Source organism: Loa loa (genome assembly GCF_000183805.2).
Source record: "Loa loa unplaced genomic scaffold supercont3.286, whole genome shotgun sequence".
NCBI classification, from domain to species: Eukaryota; Metazoa; Nematoda; class Chromadorea; order Rhabditida; family Onchocercidae; genus Loa; species Loa loa.
This window is the reverse complement of record NW_018108466.1, coordinates 36,712-51,046: the sequence shown is the minus strand read 5'-3', so window position 1 is coordinate 51,046 and position 14,335 is coordinate 36,712. Positions and strand designations below refer to the sequence as shown.

General features: G+C 28.3%; 3 protein-coding genes across 3 annotated transcripts; 1 reads left to right on the top strand and 2 right to left on the bottom strand.

Moving 5' to 3' along the window:
• Nucleotides 1-105: 105 nt before the first annotated feature.
• Nucleotides 106-2,561, top strand: LOAG_07649 (phosphatidylinositol transfer protein; the record flags this gene model as incomplete). The annotated part of the gene is made up of 7 exons (XM_003143182.1): nt 106-198; nt 675-866; nt 1,006-1,083; nt 1,292-1,375; nt 1,550-1,660; nt 1,865-1,959; nt 2,393-2,561. The coding sequence occupies 7 exons, from the start codon at nt 106-108 to the stop codon at nt 2,559-2,561; spliced, it is 822 nt and encodes a 273-aa protein (XP_003143230.1).
• A 294-nt stretch (nt 2,562-2,855) lies between these two features.
• LOAG_07648 (hypothetical protein) lies at nt 2,856-3,011 on the bottom strand (the record flags this gene model as incomplete). Its single annotated transcript, XM_003143181.1, has 1 exon — nt 2,856-3,011. One exon carries the CDS (start codon nt 3,009-3,011, stop codon nt 2,856-2,858), a length of 156 nt encoding a protein of 51 aa, XP_003143229.1.
• A 5,441-nt stretch (nt 3,012-8,452) lies between these two features.
• LOAG_07647 (hypothetical protein) lies at nt 8,453-9,455 on the bottom strand (the record flags this gene model as incomplete). The annotated part of the gene is made up of 4 exons (XM_003143180.1): nt 8,453-8,527; nt 8,703-8,830; nt 9,038-9,148; nt 9,392-9,455. The coding sequence occupies 4 exons, from the start codon at nt 9,453-9,455 to the stop codon at nt 8,453-8,455; spliced, it is 378 nt and encodes a 125-aa protein (XP_003143228.1).
• Between the last annotated feature and the right edge of the window lie 4,880 nt (nt 9,456-14,335).

The window sequence follows — 14,335 nt, the reverse complement described above, 5'->3', positions numbered from 1 at the left end:
TCCATACAAATTGTAATCCTTGAAAAGCAACTCTTAATTAATTCAATCCATCAATTGGCTTATTAGGATTTGAAGGAGCAACATTTTGAGGAGTTTCGTATTCTAATGCCGCTTGAATTGGATGAATATTATCGTGGGCAATTATTTGCAGTATCAGAAACGAGTAAAAATGAGACAGGAGGAGGCGACGGCGTTATGGTATCTTCTATTATTATTAAATGCTGATGGAGCTCATAAGATGCGTTGCATTTAAGAGTATTTTGAGGCTCAATCAGTGAGGTAGTTATACAGATGTCACCGGTAAAATAAAGAATTAAAAAAGAAGGAAAAAAAAAGGGAGTAAAATTACTAATAACCTCTTACAATGTCAACTCAGTTTTCCGGAACGAAAATTCGGTATTTCATTAGTCAGATTTTAAATGCAAATAGAATCTGGAAACTAATAAAACGATATTGTTGTTATTTTATAGCTACAAGCATCAATTCTTTGCAGTTCACATAATCCGGGCAATGGTTTTAAAACTCGTTTAGTCGGATTTCTTTTTTTTTTTTTTATCTGAGACCTAAGAGTCGATCAGGTAATCAGTTGCATCAATTACAAGACGACAGAATCAAGAGGATGTTGCAATTTTTCAAGTTTAGATACTGTTGTTTGATCCTTTTTTTTTTTGCAGGTGCTGGAAAATGAAGACTTCACAAGTACGACAGTCCGTCCGGGACATTCTATTACCGGTGTTTACACACACAAAATTTATCGTACTAAGTCGAAATCGCCGTGGGCTTTACGTAGATTATTTCCGGACGCAGCATTCGTGTTACACGAACAATGCTGGAATGCATTCCCATATTGTAAAACAATTATTAAGGTTGGCTTATTGATGCTTTCTTGCTCTTTCGTTAATTAACACTGATATAGGACATTACATTTATCTTAGCAAGCGTCATATTCCGCCTTTTCTGTGGTACTTGCCTTAGCACAAAACCATGAAAATGTTATATTGGCAGAATCCGGATTATATGAAGGATGGTTTCTACATTAGTATTGAATCGATGCATCTACCGGACAACGGCAATACCGAAAATGTAAGCATTTATAGCTGGAAAATTTCCTCCCAATTAATTATGAATTCTGCACAGAATGGAGCACGAATTTTGGTTTATTAAATGAGTTGGTGCGAGAAAGCGATGATGAATTACTTGCAAGGCATTATGCATCTTTTTGGCAGGAAAAAAGGCATATTCATGAAGCGGAAGATAACTTATGTGCAAATGGATAATAATTTTATTTAAGGCATTGGATTTAAGTCCGGAATTATTAAAGAAGCGAGAGGTAATCGTTATTGATATCTATGATGACAGCCTGTTGAAAAAATCGGTAAGCCACAGCGCTTCTTACTGTCATTCAGTAATAAACAGTAACACAAGTGTAACACCGACTACAACTGCAATCGAAGTAGGATAGGAATGATGATGCGATATATCCATCTTCGAACATGATTTCCTATTTCAGTTTGCATGCTTACAATGAGTAATGCCGAAAGTGTTGCAGGATATCACACCTGAAACAGATGTACGGGAATTTAAATCTAAAAAGACTGGCCGTGGAAAATTGCCGAAAGATTGGATTGAGACAACTAAACCAGTGATGTGTTGTTATAAAGTTCGCTTTTTGCATCACACTCATTGCATAGTACATGAAGATAGCGTCTTCAGTCAATTTAGACTTGAATGATGTTGAGTTTGCTCCATTATCGCTTATGAAGCCGACGATATCTTTGCAAAGGAATACCATCTGAGTGTTTGATTTATATTTGTAAGGGAATTACAAGGTGATAATTCTTTCAGAAGCAGGTATTAGTTTCAGGTAGTACAGGTATATTTTAAAATGTTCGGATTTCAAACAATGGTGGAACACATCCTCCAAAGACAGTACCCACGAATATTTGCCAAATTCAATCGGTGAGTTATTATTTATCAGAGCATTTGTAGTATTTTCAAGTATGCCAGAAAATTTGGTTCAGAAAAGAATGAGAAGCAACATAGGAGAATTTCTCCTACGTTAAAACATAATTTCACTATATCTTTATTCAAATTCTGCCACCTTCCCAGCACATTTTTTTGGATCATACTCCGTACTTTCTTATTACCAACCTAAACTACCTGCAGAGATTCTGAAATTGTGTACTAGCATCAGGTTTCAGAGAAGACCTAGCACTCTTCACCTAATCTTGTTTCGTCATTTATAGTCATATCGTCTGTAGTTTTAAGTAGCAAGATGCATATGAGGGCGACAAGGTGACAACTCAAAAAGAAGAGCGTGTCTAGATCAATGATGGATAACATTATTAGCCTAATGATGATTAAAACTGGACAACATGCTCACTTCCTACAGGGAGTTATACTGCTGGATCGATCGATGGTACGATATGACGATTGAGGATATCAAGAAAATGGAGAGAGAAGCAATGGAGGAATTGAAAAAACAAATTGACGAGCCCGAAAAACGTGGAACAGTATGCGATGTAGATGATAAAAAGTTGGATGATAAAGGGTCATCTTAAGTGGAGAGGAGAAAAAAGGAAGAGAAAGCATTCTTCTCGACTAGACTTATCTATTTATCATTGCTTCGAATGATTCGTTCCGATAATGAAAACCTATAAATGATTGTGTTCATAATCATCTATCCTATACTCCCGAAAGATTTCCCAATATCACTGATACTGCCAAACGATATGTTAAGAACAAATTTATTGCTTGCAACAGGTAACTCAATGCTATTTCTCTGAAACAGTTACAGAAGCAACGGTTATAATATTTTCCTGCTGGAAAGCCTTTCTGTAGTCAGGCATGAACTATCAATTTGTTTCTTCTTCAAGTGACCAGTACATATCTGTTACATTGGATACTTCGATACATGAATATGAATTAGTTGCATGCTTGCATTTAGAATCATCCGTTAAAATCATTTCTCCAATTTGTCCACGTTCAAACGTTATATACTTCTTGCACATTGCATGCAGTAGTGGCATGCAGCAAATAATAGTTCCATCTTTAATTGCATGAATACAAAAGCATTACAATTTTATCCCATTATTCGTCATTTTGAATGTAAAAAATCGAATATTTGCAGAAAAAATGATTTTTGCGCGAGAGACGTGATAGCCATTTAATCTTCAGGTTCAAAGTTCACGTGAGAACAACTACAACTTTACTCGCTGACCTACTCGTCGAGTGTTACTAAGAAGTGTAAAAAATATACATAAACTTTTGCCCCCTTTTTGTACTCTTGCTGCTTCTCTCACTAATCATCACTTCACACCTTTTGCCGTAGTGTCCAGCAAAGACCCGGTCTGAGGTCATTCAATCAATCGATCACCTTGAGACTTTAAGAAATAGTATTATTCATCACATCCTCTACAAAACAGTGTCGGAGTAAATAGGGTCAAGCAAAGGCTACTTAGCAAGTAGTATTTTATCTATTATCTCGATCATTCACAAGTCGGCAATCATTAGAAGATGCTAACAAAGGTCATAATAATTCATTGGTGAGGTATTTCTTCCTCACAATATCATATAATAATTGAAATTAAATGTCATTCAAAAAATGATAAGTAAGAAATTGGCCAAGTTTGTCACATTTTATAATACTATCAAAAAAAAAGATGTTCAGATTACATTAGCTAACTCAAAAAACTATCGAGACAAATGATAGGTATATGATATTATTTGTTGCACGCATAATTGTATGAGTAAGGATGGTGACATATATGATCATGATTCACTATTAGGTTGCATATTTAATGCATAGATCGTTGATGATATATATTATTGATCAGATATGAGGATGTAAGAAGTGTCGATTGTATCAGGATTGATAGCATCTACTAGGATATTAACGTCAGTCACGTGTATCTGAATTATTTAGCAACTGAAATATCTCAGAAAAACTCCTATTGCATTCTCTACCATCATAGATTTAACATTTATCGAAATTACTATTTCATTATTTAATAACATGATTTTATTCCTTAAGTACTATGCTTTACTGATAAGACTTATCTGTAGTTAATGTTAATGCTTAAAATAATATCAGCTAATAAAATTTCTCTCCAATTTTCATGATTTGGTGACAACCAAAGTTATCACAGGATTAGCATTTATGATAAGAAGTGTTGTAAGATAGAGAGATAGCTGTAATGAGACTTTCTGGATGATATGACAGGATTTACTCGTTACCCTAATCTTTCAATTTCCAAATATTATCCACTTTCTTTTTCGTGGACTACTTTGACTTATTCTTTACATTGTCATTTCAATAGTGATACTGTTGAACACTGAGGCAGATATTGAGATAGATGACAATTTTCCACACTGCTAACTCTCAATCGAACAGTTTAACTTCCGGTAAATCAAATAGTAGTATTTCAAATTGAGCAAAGAACTAGACCGTTTTCTGAAAAGATCATTAATCAGTGATCATTAATTTAGTAATTTTTAAATCAATAATCAAGATCAATATTTTTCAGGAATTATTAATGATATGCATTCTTTTATCTAGAAATATCGTGTTACTGTACATAGGATCATGGACAGTAATTGTTTTCAAACAGGTAAATGAGGCGATGATCATTAACTAAATGTTATGAGATCCGTTTATATCCGATCATATTTCCAAAAATGAGGTAAACCTTTTTGGATTAGCTGAAATATTAAACTTCGGATAATAAATTTGCTTTTTCATTTATTCATACTTTTTTCCCCTCCAACAATTTTCAATCTTTCATGGATCATTTCAGTTTTTGCTGTACTGCGGTGACAAAATGCTTACAACATTAAATGTCTATCGGATTTATATGAATTAGGAAGATTTTTTGGATATGATAATGAGAAACAATTCGGATATTTGAATTTGAAACTTTTATACTATAAAATATAAAAGCATAAAATAATACAGGACGACAAATTTGCCGTAAATTTCGATCAGTGCATACGAATCGGATCAGTTGCGCAATAGTTCCTTTGCATTCTTCCATGCCTAAACCATTCCTTTTTTTTTGTTGGCAATATTACGAACGTATATTTGAAATAGTTTTTAAATTATATCAGGATAAATGTTGGAAGAAATTCAATGGGATATTCGATGATAAACCAATAAGAGAGATTAACCAGGACAAACTTAATCGAACAAACTTCTTCTTTCTTATCTAGTCTTATATCATGATAATTGGTAAGTCTTAGTTTTATTTCTATACCATACTTCATCTCTTTAATAGCATTTAATACATACCTTATCCGGTATATGAATGATATATAATAAGTTTAACAATGATATTTTTTCTCATTATAAGGCGATTATTAATACAATTTATCATCACATTGATATAAAATATTTCGAGATAGAATTCATTTTGAAAAAATCATATTCATTGTTAATCCTTTTCGATTTTCCGTATTTCTTGAATAACGAACTGGAAGTTTTAGGATATTGACTGAGATTTTTAATAGTTAACTAGCTATATGATAAGCATTTATTGGTTAACCTGGATGCTCTAATATGCTCTTATTGGTTAACCTGGATGCTCTGATATACCCTTATTGGTTAACCTGGATGCTCTGATGTGTTGTTGTATGAAGATTTCTTTCATTTTATGTTTACAAATATGTTAATTATGTTAATCACTTTGATTTCTGTTCAATTTTTTTACCTGTAAGTTAATCGATGAGAAAATTTGACAAACTTTTCAACGATTGATTTAACAAACTTATCTGTTACCATATTCATAGAGCCTTAATTAGTAGTGTGAAAGATGAATGATTAATTACTGAATAATTTTAAATATAACCATTACAAATAAAGCAAGAAATAATTGAGGTAAAAAGATATAATCTCATAAATATCACATTTTGTGAACTATCATACCTTTCGAAAAAAAAACAAGATGAATATGTTGATATGGCTTTAGCATATGTGTCAACCAAGAAACCACAAGTTCTATCAAATCATACCTATACCGCTAATTATTAATTATCATCATACTTTGGATCATTTAAAGTTTGCACGAATCATTAAGTTGTTGGAGAGTGAAAGCAATTTAGTTATGCAAGTTGAACCAGTTAATTGTGTCTGCTTGAAGTGACAATTGGTGACAGTATTGTTGCGAAACACGATACTTTGCAAAACTATCATGGCTTCGTCATCAATATATCAAAATGAAGCATTGGAAAAATATCATCGAAAATGCTAACTTGCTAAGTTTATTATTTTTTTTTTTTGGTCATCATTCTTTTATCCATTCTTTTTCGGGCCTAATATCTAATGATGAATGAATACTGTGTTTTCAAGGAAATAAAAATGATATGGGAAATTGTATTGTAGTCTTTTTGATGACAAGACTTAAAGTATTAGTTGTCACATCAGCTAACTGTTACCTACTTATATCCATTCTTTATAATTTAAATTTAATATTCACAAATATAATCATTATCATTGATCAAAACAATCTGTGCCATATTTCTATCGATTAATATATAGATATGCTAAGATTTATATAAAATTTCATTTCAAATATTTGATTTCAACTTGATGATACCTGTTCTGAGGTTGGTAAGGAATAAAAACTGTAGGAAAATGATGAAATTTCTTGAAACTTTATAAGCAGGGAAACAGATAACTATAGCATTTTAGCATATGGAAATATGCAAATTCCTCAGTAAAGACATTTTATAGAACAAATTCGAAAGATAAGAATTATCTATCGATTAACAATTTTTCAGGATAAGATTGTTTCGATTAAAGAAATAGTGTTATCATCGATTTATTTGTCAAATAAGAGGGTCAGAAAATTTTGACAAACAACGCTTAGAACAAATTGTCATACGTTAGTCGTCAATTGGGCCATCTGTCAACTATGATGATGTTGCTATGAGATTCCAAATTATCAGGAATCTATTGCATCTCATTTCCTAGATCGTAGTTCTTATCATTTCTTCTGTTACTCTTTATCACATTCCTCATTATACCGTATAGCTATTTAATATTTCAAATAATGAATAGAACTGCTTGAAGTTTAAGGAGTGCTTCTTCCAATACAATAGATGACATTTACTTAGCAAAAGCTAGTGCAATACCATTTGCGGAAATTAATGTGACACTATATGAGGGCGACAAAAAAAAAAAAAAAAAAACGATCTATCACTGGATTGTTTGACTTAAGATGAAAGGTAAAGAATATTTTACTGTAAAAACTGAGAAATTCATCCAATCAAATTATACGTTTCCCTTTTGGATATGCATACTATTGCATTTTCAAAGAATTGTCAACTTTCATCGATTCCATTCTTTGACAAAAAAACTATTGGATAGAATATTTTAGATTAGCATTGCAAAAAATTGATACAAATATTATATCTTTCTAAGAAATTACAAAATTTCCAAACTATCATTGTTAATATTACTTTCATATTTTCATTACTTGATATTAGCAATTTTTTGATCAAACTATTTAAGCTATTCAAATTTCTAATTCTAATTAAATTAAATTGTATCCAAATGTACAAATCAGCTTTTTATTTGTGTAAAATTCATTTTAAAATCTTCATTTTTCACAACTATTTATCATCAAAAAATAATTCTCATACATGAAATATTTTCCGTATACGAATAAATATTATAAACTCAATTAATTATATATTATCATTCCTAAAAAGTTTTCAAACATTTTGTTACAAATATCGAAAATCTCTATCAATTTCGAAGGAAAAAATAAATAAATAAAAGTCTTCAATTTTCATTTTTACCTTAGTTGTTTTTTTGTGACATATCATTATGTAATTGTTTGTAAATTCTATTCTATGATAAATAATTCATCAATAAAAAAATATCACAAAATAATTTAAGTGAAATGAAAAAAAAAAAAGAAAGGGACGAATAATTTCAAATTATTTTCTAACAAATGAAATTAATTTATCCTTCATATATGATAAAGTAGTGATTGTAATCTTCCTTCTTGTTATCAGTTATCCTTCAATTTATCCTTCATATATGATATTCAATTTGTTATCAGTTATCCTTCAATTTATCCTTCATATATGATAAAGTAGTGATTGTAATCTTTCTTCTTGTTATCAGTTATCACAATTTTTTTACGGAAATTTATTTATATATTTGTTATTTATTGATGAAAAAAAAAGAAAAAAAACCTTGTTTGTTATTGCTTGTTTGTTTTAATTTGCTACTTTTTGTGACACTTTTACTTGAAACATCTTTATTGTGACACTTTACTGTGTGACATACCTTACTGTGACATCTTTACTTTATTAAATGATTTTTTTTGCAACATTTTCACACAATTATTAAATGTTATTAACAAAAATTGGAAAATAAATAAATGATAATTGCTAAATTTACAATCCAACAAATGGTAATTTGATATGTTAATTTTATAAATGATTGTCATATTTTAGATATGTCACCGGTTACTGAAAAATCATTACTCTTCAATTCTTGTTCATTTCTTAATTGATTTAGCTAGAATAATAATATCATAAACTTCTAATAAATTATTGTATTTAAAAATTCTTTAAATATATTCAATACTTTAAAAGGCAGCAATACATTAATATAATAATTGGATATTTTAAATGATAATTTTTATTTTTTATTTTTTATTTTCAATTCTCATTTAACACTACTGAAGGTATACCTGTTGCTTTGTAATTTGTTGTCCATTTTTAGACAGATCGATGAATGTCGTCGTCGGATCAATCACAGGTGTGGCAATTTTTGATTTCAAATTATTCATTGAATTTGACAGGTGTGCGGAAGAAATAGCTGCATTATGAATGCAACCGAAACGTACTTATCCTCATGCAAATTAGAAAATTCTTAATGACAAAAAGCGCTGACAATTCTTTTTTTTTCAACATATTATACAATTTTGATTAGTTTTTAAGGAATGATTAAAATTTATACAGTTAAAAAAGCATGCTAACTTACTTAAGCATGTTAGCTAGGTTTTTTTTTTTAATAAGAACAAACCTTGGATTATTTCTCTTGAATATTTCATCGTTTCTGGTTTCGTTTGCTTACGAGCAATATAACAGAAACGAATTAAACAGATACATAAACATAATACTGGTATTGTTATAGCTAAAAAAAACTTTTTTCATTTTTTTAAAAAATAAAAAATAAAAAAAAGAAACAAACTTTATTAAATTCATTAATTTAAAGGATAAAATGTTGGTGCTAACCAGGAAAGGGTCTATAACTCAAAAGTTTAATCTAATATTTAGTTTTTTTTTTTTAAACTTTAGTCAAAATTTATGATGCAGAGATTAATCTAACAAAAACTTGATGAGTTAGATTTAAAATTTTATTTTATAAAAAATTTACCCAAACCGATGCATATGATAATTGCAATAATTAAAGCATTGATATAATTACGCATATTTTCCATATCAGTACAACCTGTAACAAATTTATTTGCTATTTAGATAAATAAAACTTTTTCTATCATCATCATCATCATCATCATCAATTTTTTTATCAATTTGAATATGCAAATTTTGTTTCAAATTATGATTTTCTACTAAACAATGAAATTTAACTGTTAAATAATTATGGGAAAAAAAATAAGCGATTACAAATATAACTGATTGATTGGTATTGTTCTACTGTTTACTTTCATACAGGTATAATTTCTAATCTATACTTGTTAATAAGAAGAAACTTCTGAAGGTAAAAAAAAAATGTCCAAATCATTTGGTTAGGAATTGGTTAATTTAAAATTTTTAAAAAAAAATAAAAAAAAAAGCTAGAAAAGTATTTAATAAAAGTGTTTGAAATTAAAAATGAAGCTAAAAAATTGAAAGTATTTGAAGAAAAGTATTCAGTAAATTTCTAAATTTCTCAAACAGAATCAAAATGAAACAATTATAATTGAAATGTTACATTGCCTGTCAAAATTTTTCGCCTGAGAAAAAGAAGATATAATAAATAGGATTATGGTGACATTGCTTGATCAACGATAAATAGCCATGATGACATTTTCAAAGGAATTGGAAGGAGGTGAATCGTTTAAATTATTTGAAAGAGTTTCAATAATTTAGTCATCAATATTTAAATATATTTGGCATAAAGTTGATTCTTTTAAATTTTTTAAAAAAGTTTCATTAATTTAATCTATCATTATTCAAATTTTTTGACAATTGTACAAAAACCGAAGTTTATTCGATTGATTTGACTAATGATTGGATAACTTAAACTCTTCTGGAAAAGTATTTCTTTGAAGGAATATGGTTTTTATAAGTAAAATTTAAAATGATTATTTGAATGTATATCGTTGTAATGTTTAGATAAAAAAAAAAAAATACTTGAAAAAAGAGTTACAGTATATGGAAAAACATTTAGTTGGATAAAAGATTTTGTCCATTTCTTTTTTTTTAAAAAAAAAAAGAAAAAAAAGACTTTAAGGTGACCTTTTATAATTTTAAACAGTTTTGCTAGATATTTTTTGTTAATTTTTCTTTTTACTTTTAATAGTCCCTATCTTATTCTTTCTTCATTCATTTTCTTCTTGGCTCATTTGGATGATTCATCTCTTGGCTTATTTTAGATCATTTTGAATGACGATTAATGATTATGATTACAATTGTAATGATAATGATGATGATGATGATGATGGTGATAATGATGATTATGGTTTAGTTCTTATTTGCAATTGATGAGATGAAAAGTGTTGCTTATTGAAATAGATTGAATCAATGTCATTCATCATCATTTTGCGCCTTTCAATTCATCGGCATCTGTCGTTTTGCGCTCCTACTCGTTCCTTCCGTCTCTTCCGATATTAAGATGCTATTCACTGTGAAGCAAATAGCAAATAATAGATTATCAACATCACTTACATTATGTATTTACAGATTGAATTGAGGCCAGTAAGTAATTGTTTGAAGGCCTCAATTTACACAGCTAGTCCATATGCCTATGCTTACAAATAGCCTATACGAAAAATCCTTTTTCATGGGCATCACTAGTCCATTCATTTCACATTATTATTATGCTTATTCAATTGCTCTATGCAAATTAGTCCTAGCAAGTCGAAAATGTCTCTATCATCATCATCATCATCATCATACTATACTTCCATAATTCATAATTCAATATCAACCTTAATCAACTCTAAATGAATGAATAGTGGATGATGTAAATTGTTAAAATAACTAAAAGTACCGTATAAATAAAATGGTTATATTTATGCTTATATATAGCTTAATCATTAATAGGTGACAATAATAGGTGACAATTTTACTTTATTCCACTTGAGAAAAAAAAAGAAAAAAAGCAATCGTCATTTTCAACTATCATCTTTGATTGCCTATACTTACTGAAATATACATTTATCACCTGAAGCATAATAAGTAATTGGCTCTTTTAGAGAAACTTTCATAGTTTGCTATTTTTGAAATTTATACTATCAAGTAAGCTTTAGTAGTTATACATAAATTTTACGCTTATATTATGATTTGGTTTTTATATAATAAGATTTGTAAGAGGCTTGCTCCCTCTATAATTTTTGATGGAGCCTGAGGGAGGATAGGCTAAGTTAGTGAGGAGAAGCCTATCCCAGGATCTAATGCTCTCTCTTTCATGTTACACATCTATCCTAGCTTATGAAAGAGTTGTTGATGGGCCAATCTCGCACGGAAATCAATCTGTATACATATTTGTATTGTTTGACTGACTGGACTACTTAAGGATTCGCATGACAAGTAGGAGGAGTAGTAGATGGGACTTCTTAGATTTATGGCAATATGGATACGGTATGAATATATATAAGTAAATATTATTCCGTTGGATTGCTGGATGTCACAGTTTGATTATTATGTTTGTCTGTTTGTTTCCTTTGGAAGAAATGATCAGCATTAAGGCTGAAAAAATTAACTTAGCTTTTATCCAATAGCTTACAATTTACTTATTACATTAAAATACTTCATTACAATAAAAGATATCCATTAATTTGTAATCGTAAAATTCATTAACACTAATTTAACAATTGAATGAAAATGAAAATTTTCATCTTCCACTTATTCATCCTTTTTTTTTTTGTAAAATTTAATTCAAACTTTACTTGTAAAATTTAACTGCTTAACCTTCTTTCACTATATCAATTACACATTATCAATTTAATCTTTCCTTATCATTTGAAATGTTTATCAGCATTTATTTTTTTTGGTTAATGTTAATTGTAATAAAAAGTTATCAATCCATTGATAATTTGTTAATCGAATGCAAAAAAAAAAAAAGAAGAGGGGACAATCATTGACTACCTGTAACACAATTAAATTATGCAATAATTATATTTTATAAAATTATAAAATGAAAATTAGGAATGTATTATTATTTTAAATTTTAATATTATTAAAAATAGTGATATCATTGAGTTACTAAAAAAAAAAAAAAAAATTACTTACAAAGAAGATACCGCTTATAGTATTCAGTTTCATTTTCTATAGTACATCAAAGTAATCTCTCATTAAAGGATTCAATTTGCAGGTGTAAGATTTTTACCTTTATTTTTCTCAGAATAGGAAAAAATTCCCAGCAAATAATAAAGCATAAAGTTATACAGGTATTATAAACCTTGATGATATCCAACAGTGCAATTCCTACCTGATTTACTGCAGGGGTCTTAGAATACGGTACAGTGGATTTGTAAAGATAATTTAATTTGATATTTTTTTTGAAACGAAAAAGAAAAGAAAAAAAAAGTATATATCAAAGTTATATTGTGAAAAAAATTTTTTCTTACTAAAATAATTAATTAAAAAGGCAAAAAATTAGCTAAACTTATTTCATATCTTTTCTCCTTTTTTTTTAAGAATGAAATTTTTCACAAAAACAATTCATAATTACATTAACGGCAAATTATTGCTAATTATATGCTTAAAAGAATAAATATTTATATTAAGTCAAAAAAAAAGGAAAAAATTTTAGTTCTTTTTTTATTCTATCTTTTTCTTTTTGTTCCATTTTTTTTTATTCTATTTTCTTATTTTTTTATTTTATTTTTCAATTCTATTCTCTTATCTATTTATTGTATGATAATAATTTGCATAGATATTTATATTAAGTTTAAAAAAGGAAAAAAATTTTAGTTCTTTTTTTATTCTATCTTTTTCTTTTTATTCTATTTCTATCTTTTTATTTTATTTTTTAATTCTATTTCCTTATCTATTTACTTCTATGATAATAATTTACATAGGTTATCGTTTTTTTTTTCTCAATCAAATTGTCATGGTCAAAATTCCATTTTTACTGTAATCAATGATGACGGCGGCATTTATTCAAGAACTATTAGAATGTTCGAGTATGACTGTATATCCTTAAGTATTATATGTATGTATAAGTGGAATGTTTTATGGTTATTTCTCTTCTTCATTCTCATTTATTTCGATAAAACTTTCATATTCATCCATTTTTAGTGAAATTAAAATTTTTTTTTTTGTATTAAAAATCGTAAAAATAATTAAAATTAGGATGGATTAATTATAGGTAATAATCTTTCGGACTATATTAAATATAATATTGGAAGGAGAGAAAAGCATAAAGGAAGAGAGAGAGAGAGAGAGGGAGAGAAAGAGGGAAAGAGAATTGTTAAAAATTTTCTGCTAAACTAATAAAGATAACATATCATTCATTTTTAGCAAATTTTTTTATTTTTGTTTTTTTGTACATAAATCACAAAAATAAATGAAATTAGGATAGATTAATTGCAGGTAATAATCTTTCAGACTATATTAAATATAATATAAGAAAGGGAGAAAAGTATAGAGAGAAGGAGAATTATTCAAATTTCCAGTAAACTAATAACGATAACATTTTCTTATTAATATTTTTATTGGTTAGAACACTTTCAGGATTAGTTGAAAAGAACATTTTCAGGAAATTTTTTCTAAAATTAATAATCTTTTGTAAATTCTTTAACAATGTATTTATCTCGATAGATTATATAAATTTTCTAAAAACTTCTGTCATTATAACAGTTGCAAAGAAAAAAAAAAAAAAGAAAATTACAGATGGGATGATCCATCGGTTGTTATCTATGATTAAATAATGATTATCTGAGCAAAGATTAACATTTCCAGCCAACAAAACGATCATATTACCGTAAAAAAAAAAAAAGAACATTCCAGGAAGTGATTATCGATGTTCCGGTATGAGAATACTTGAAAATATACGGATTTTCTGCTTCTACTTATATCCATAGGTTTCAAATTTCTTTTTACGTAACAGGTAATAATTATTAGGTTTATGAACCAAATTAAGGACAATTGA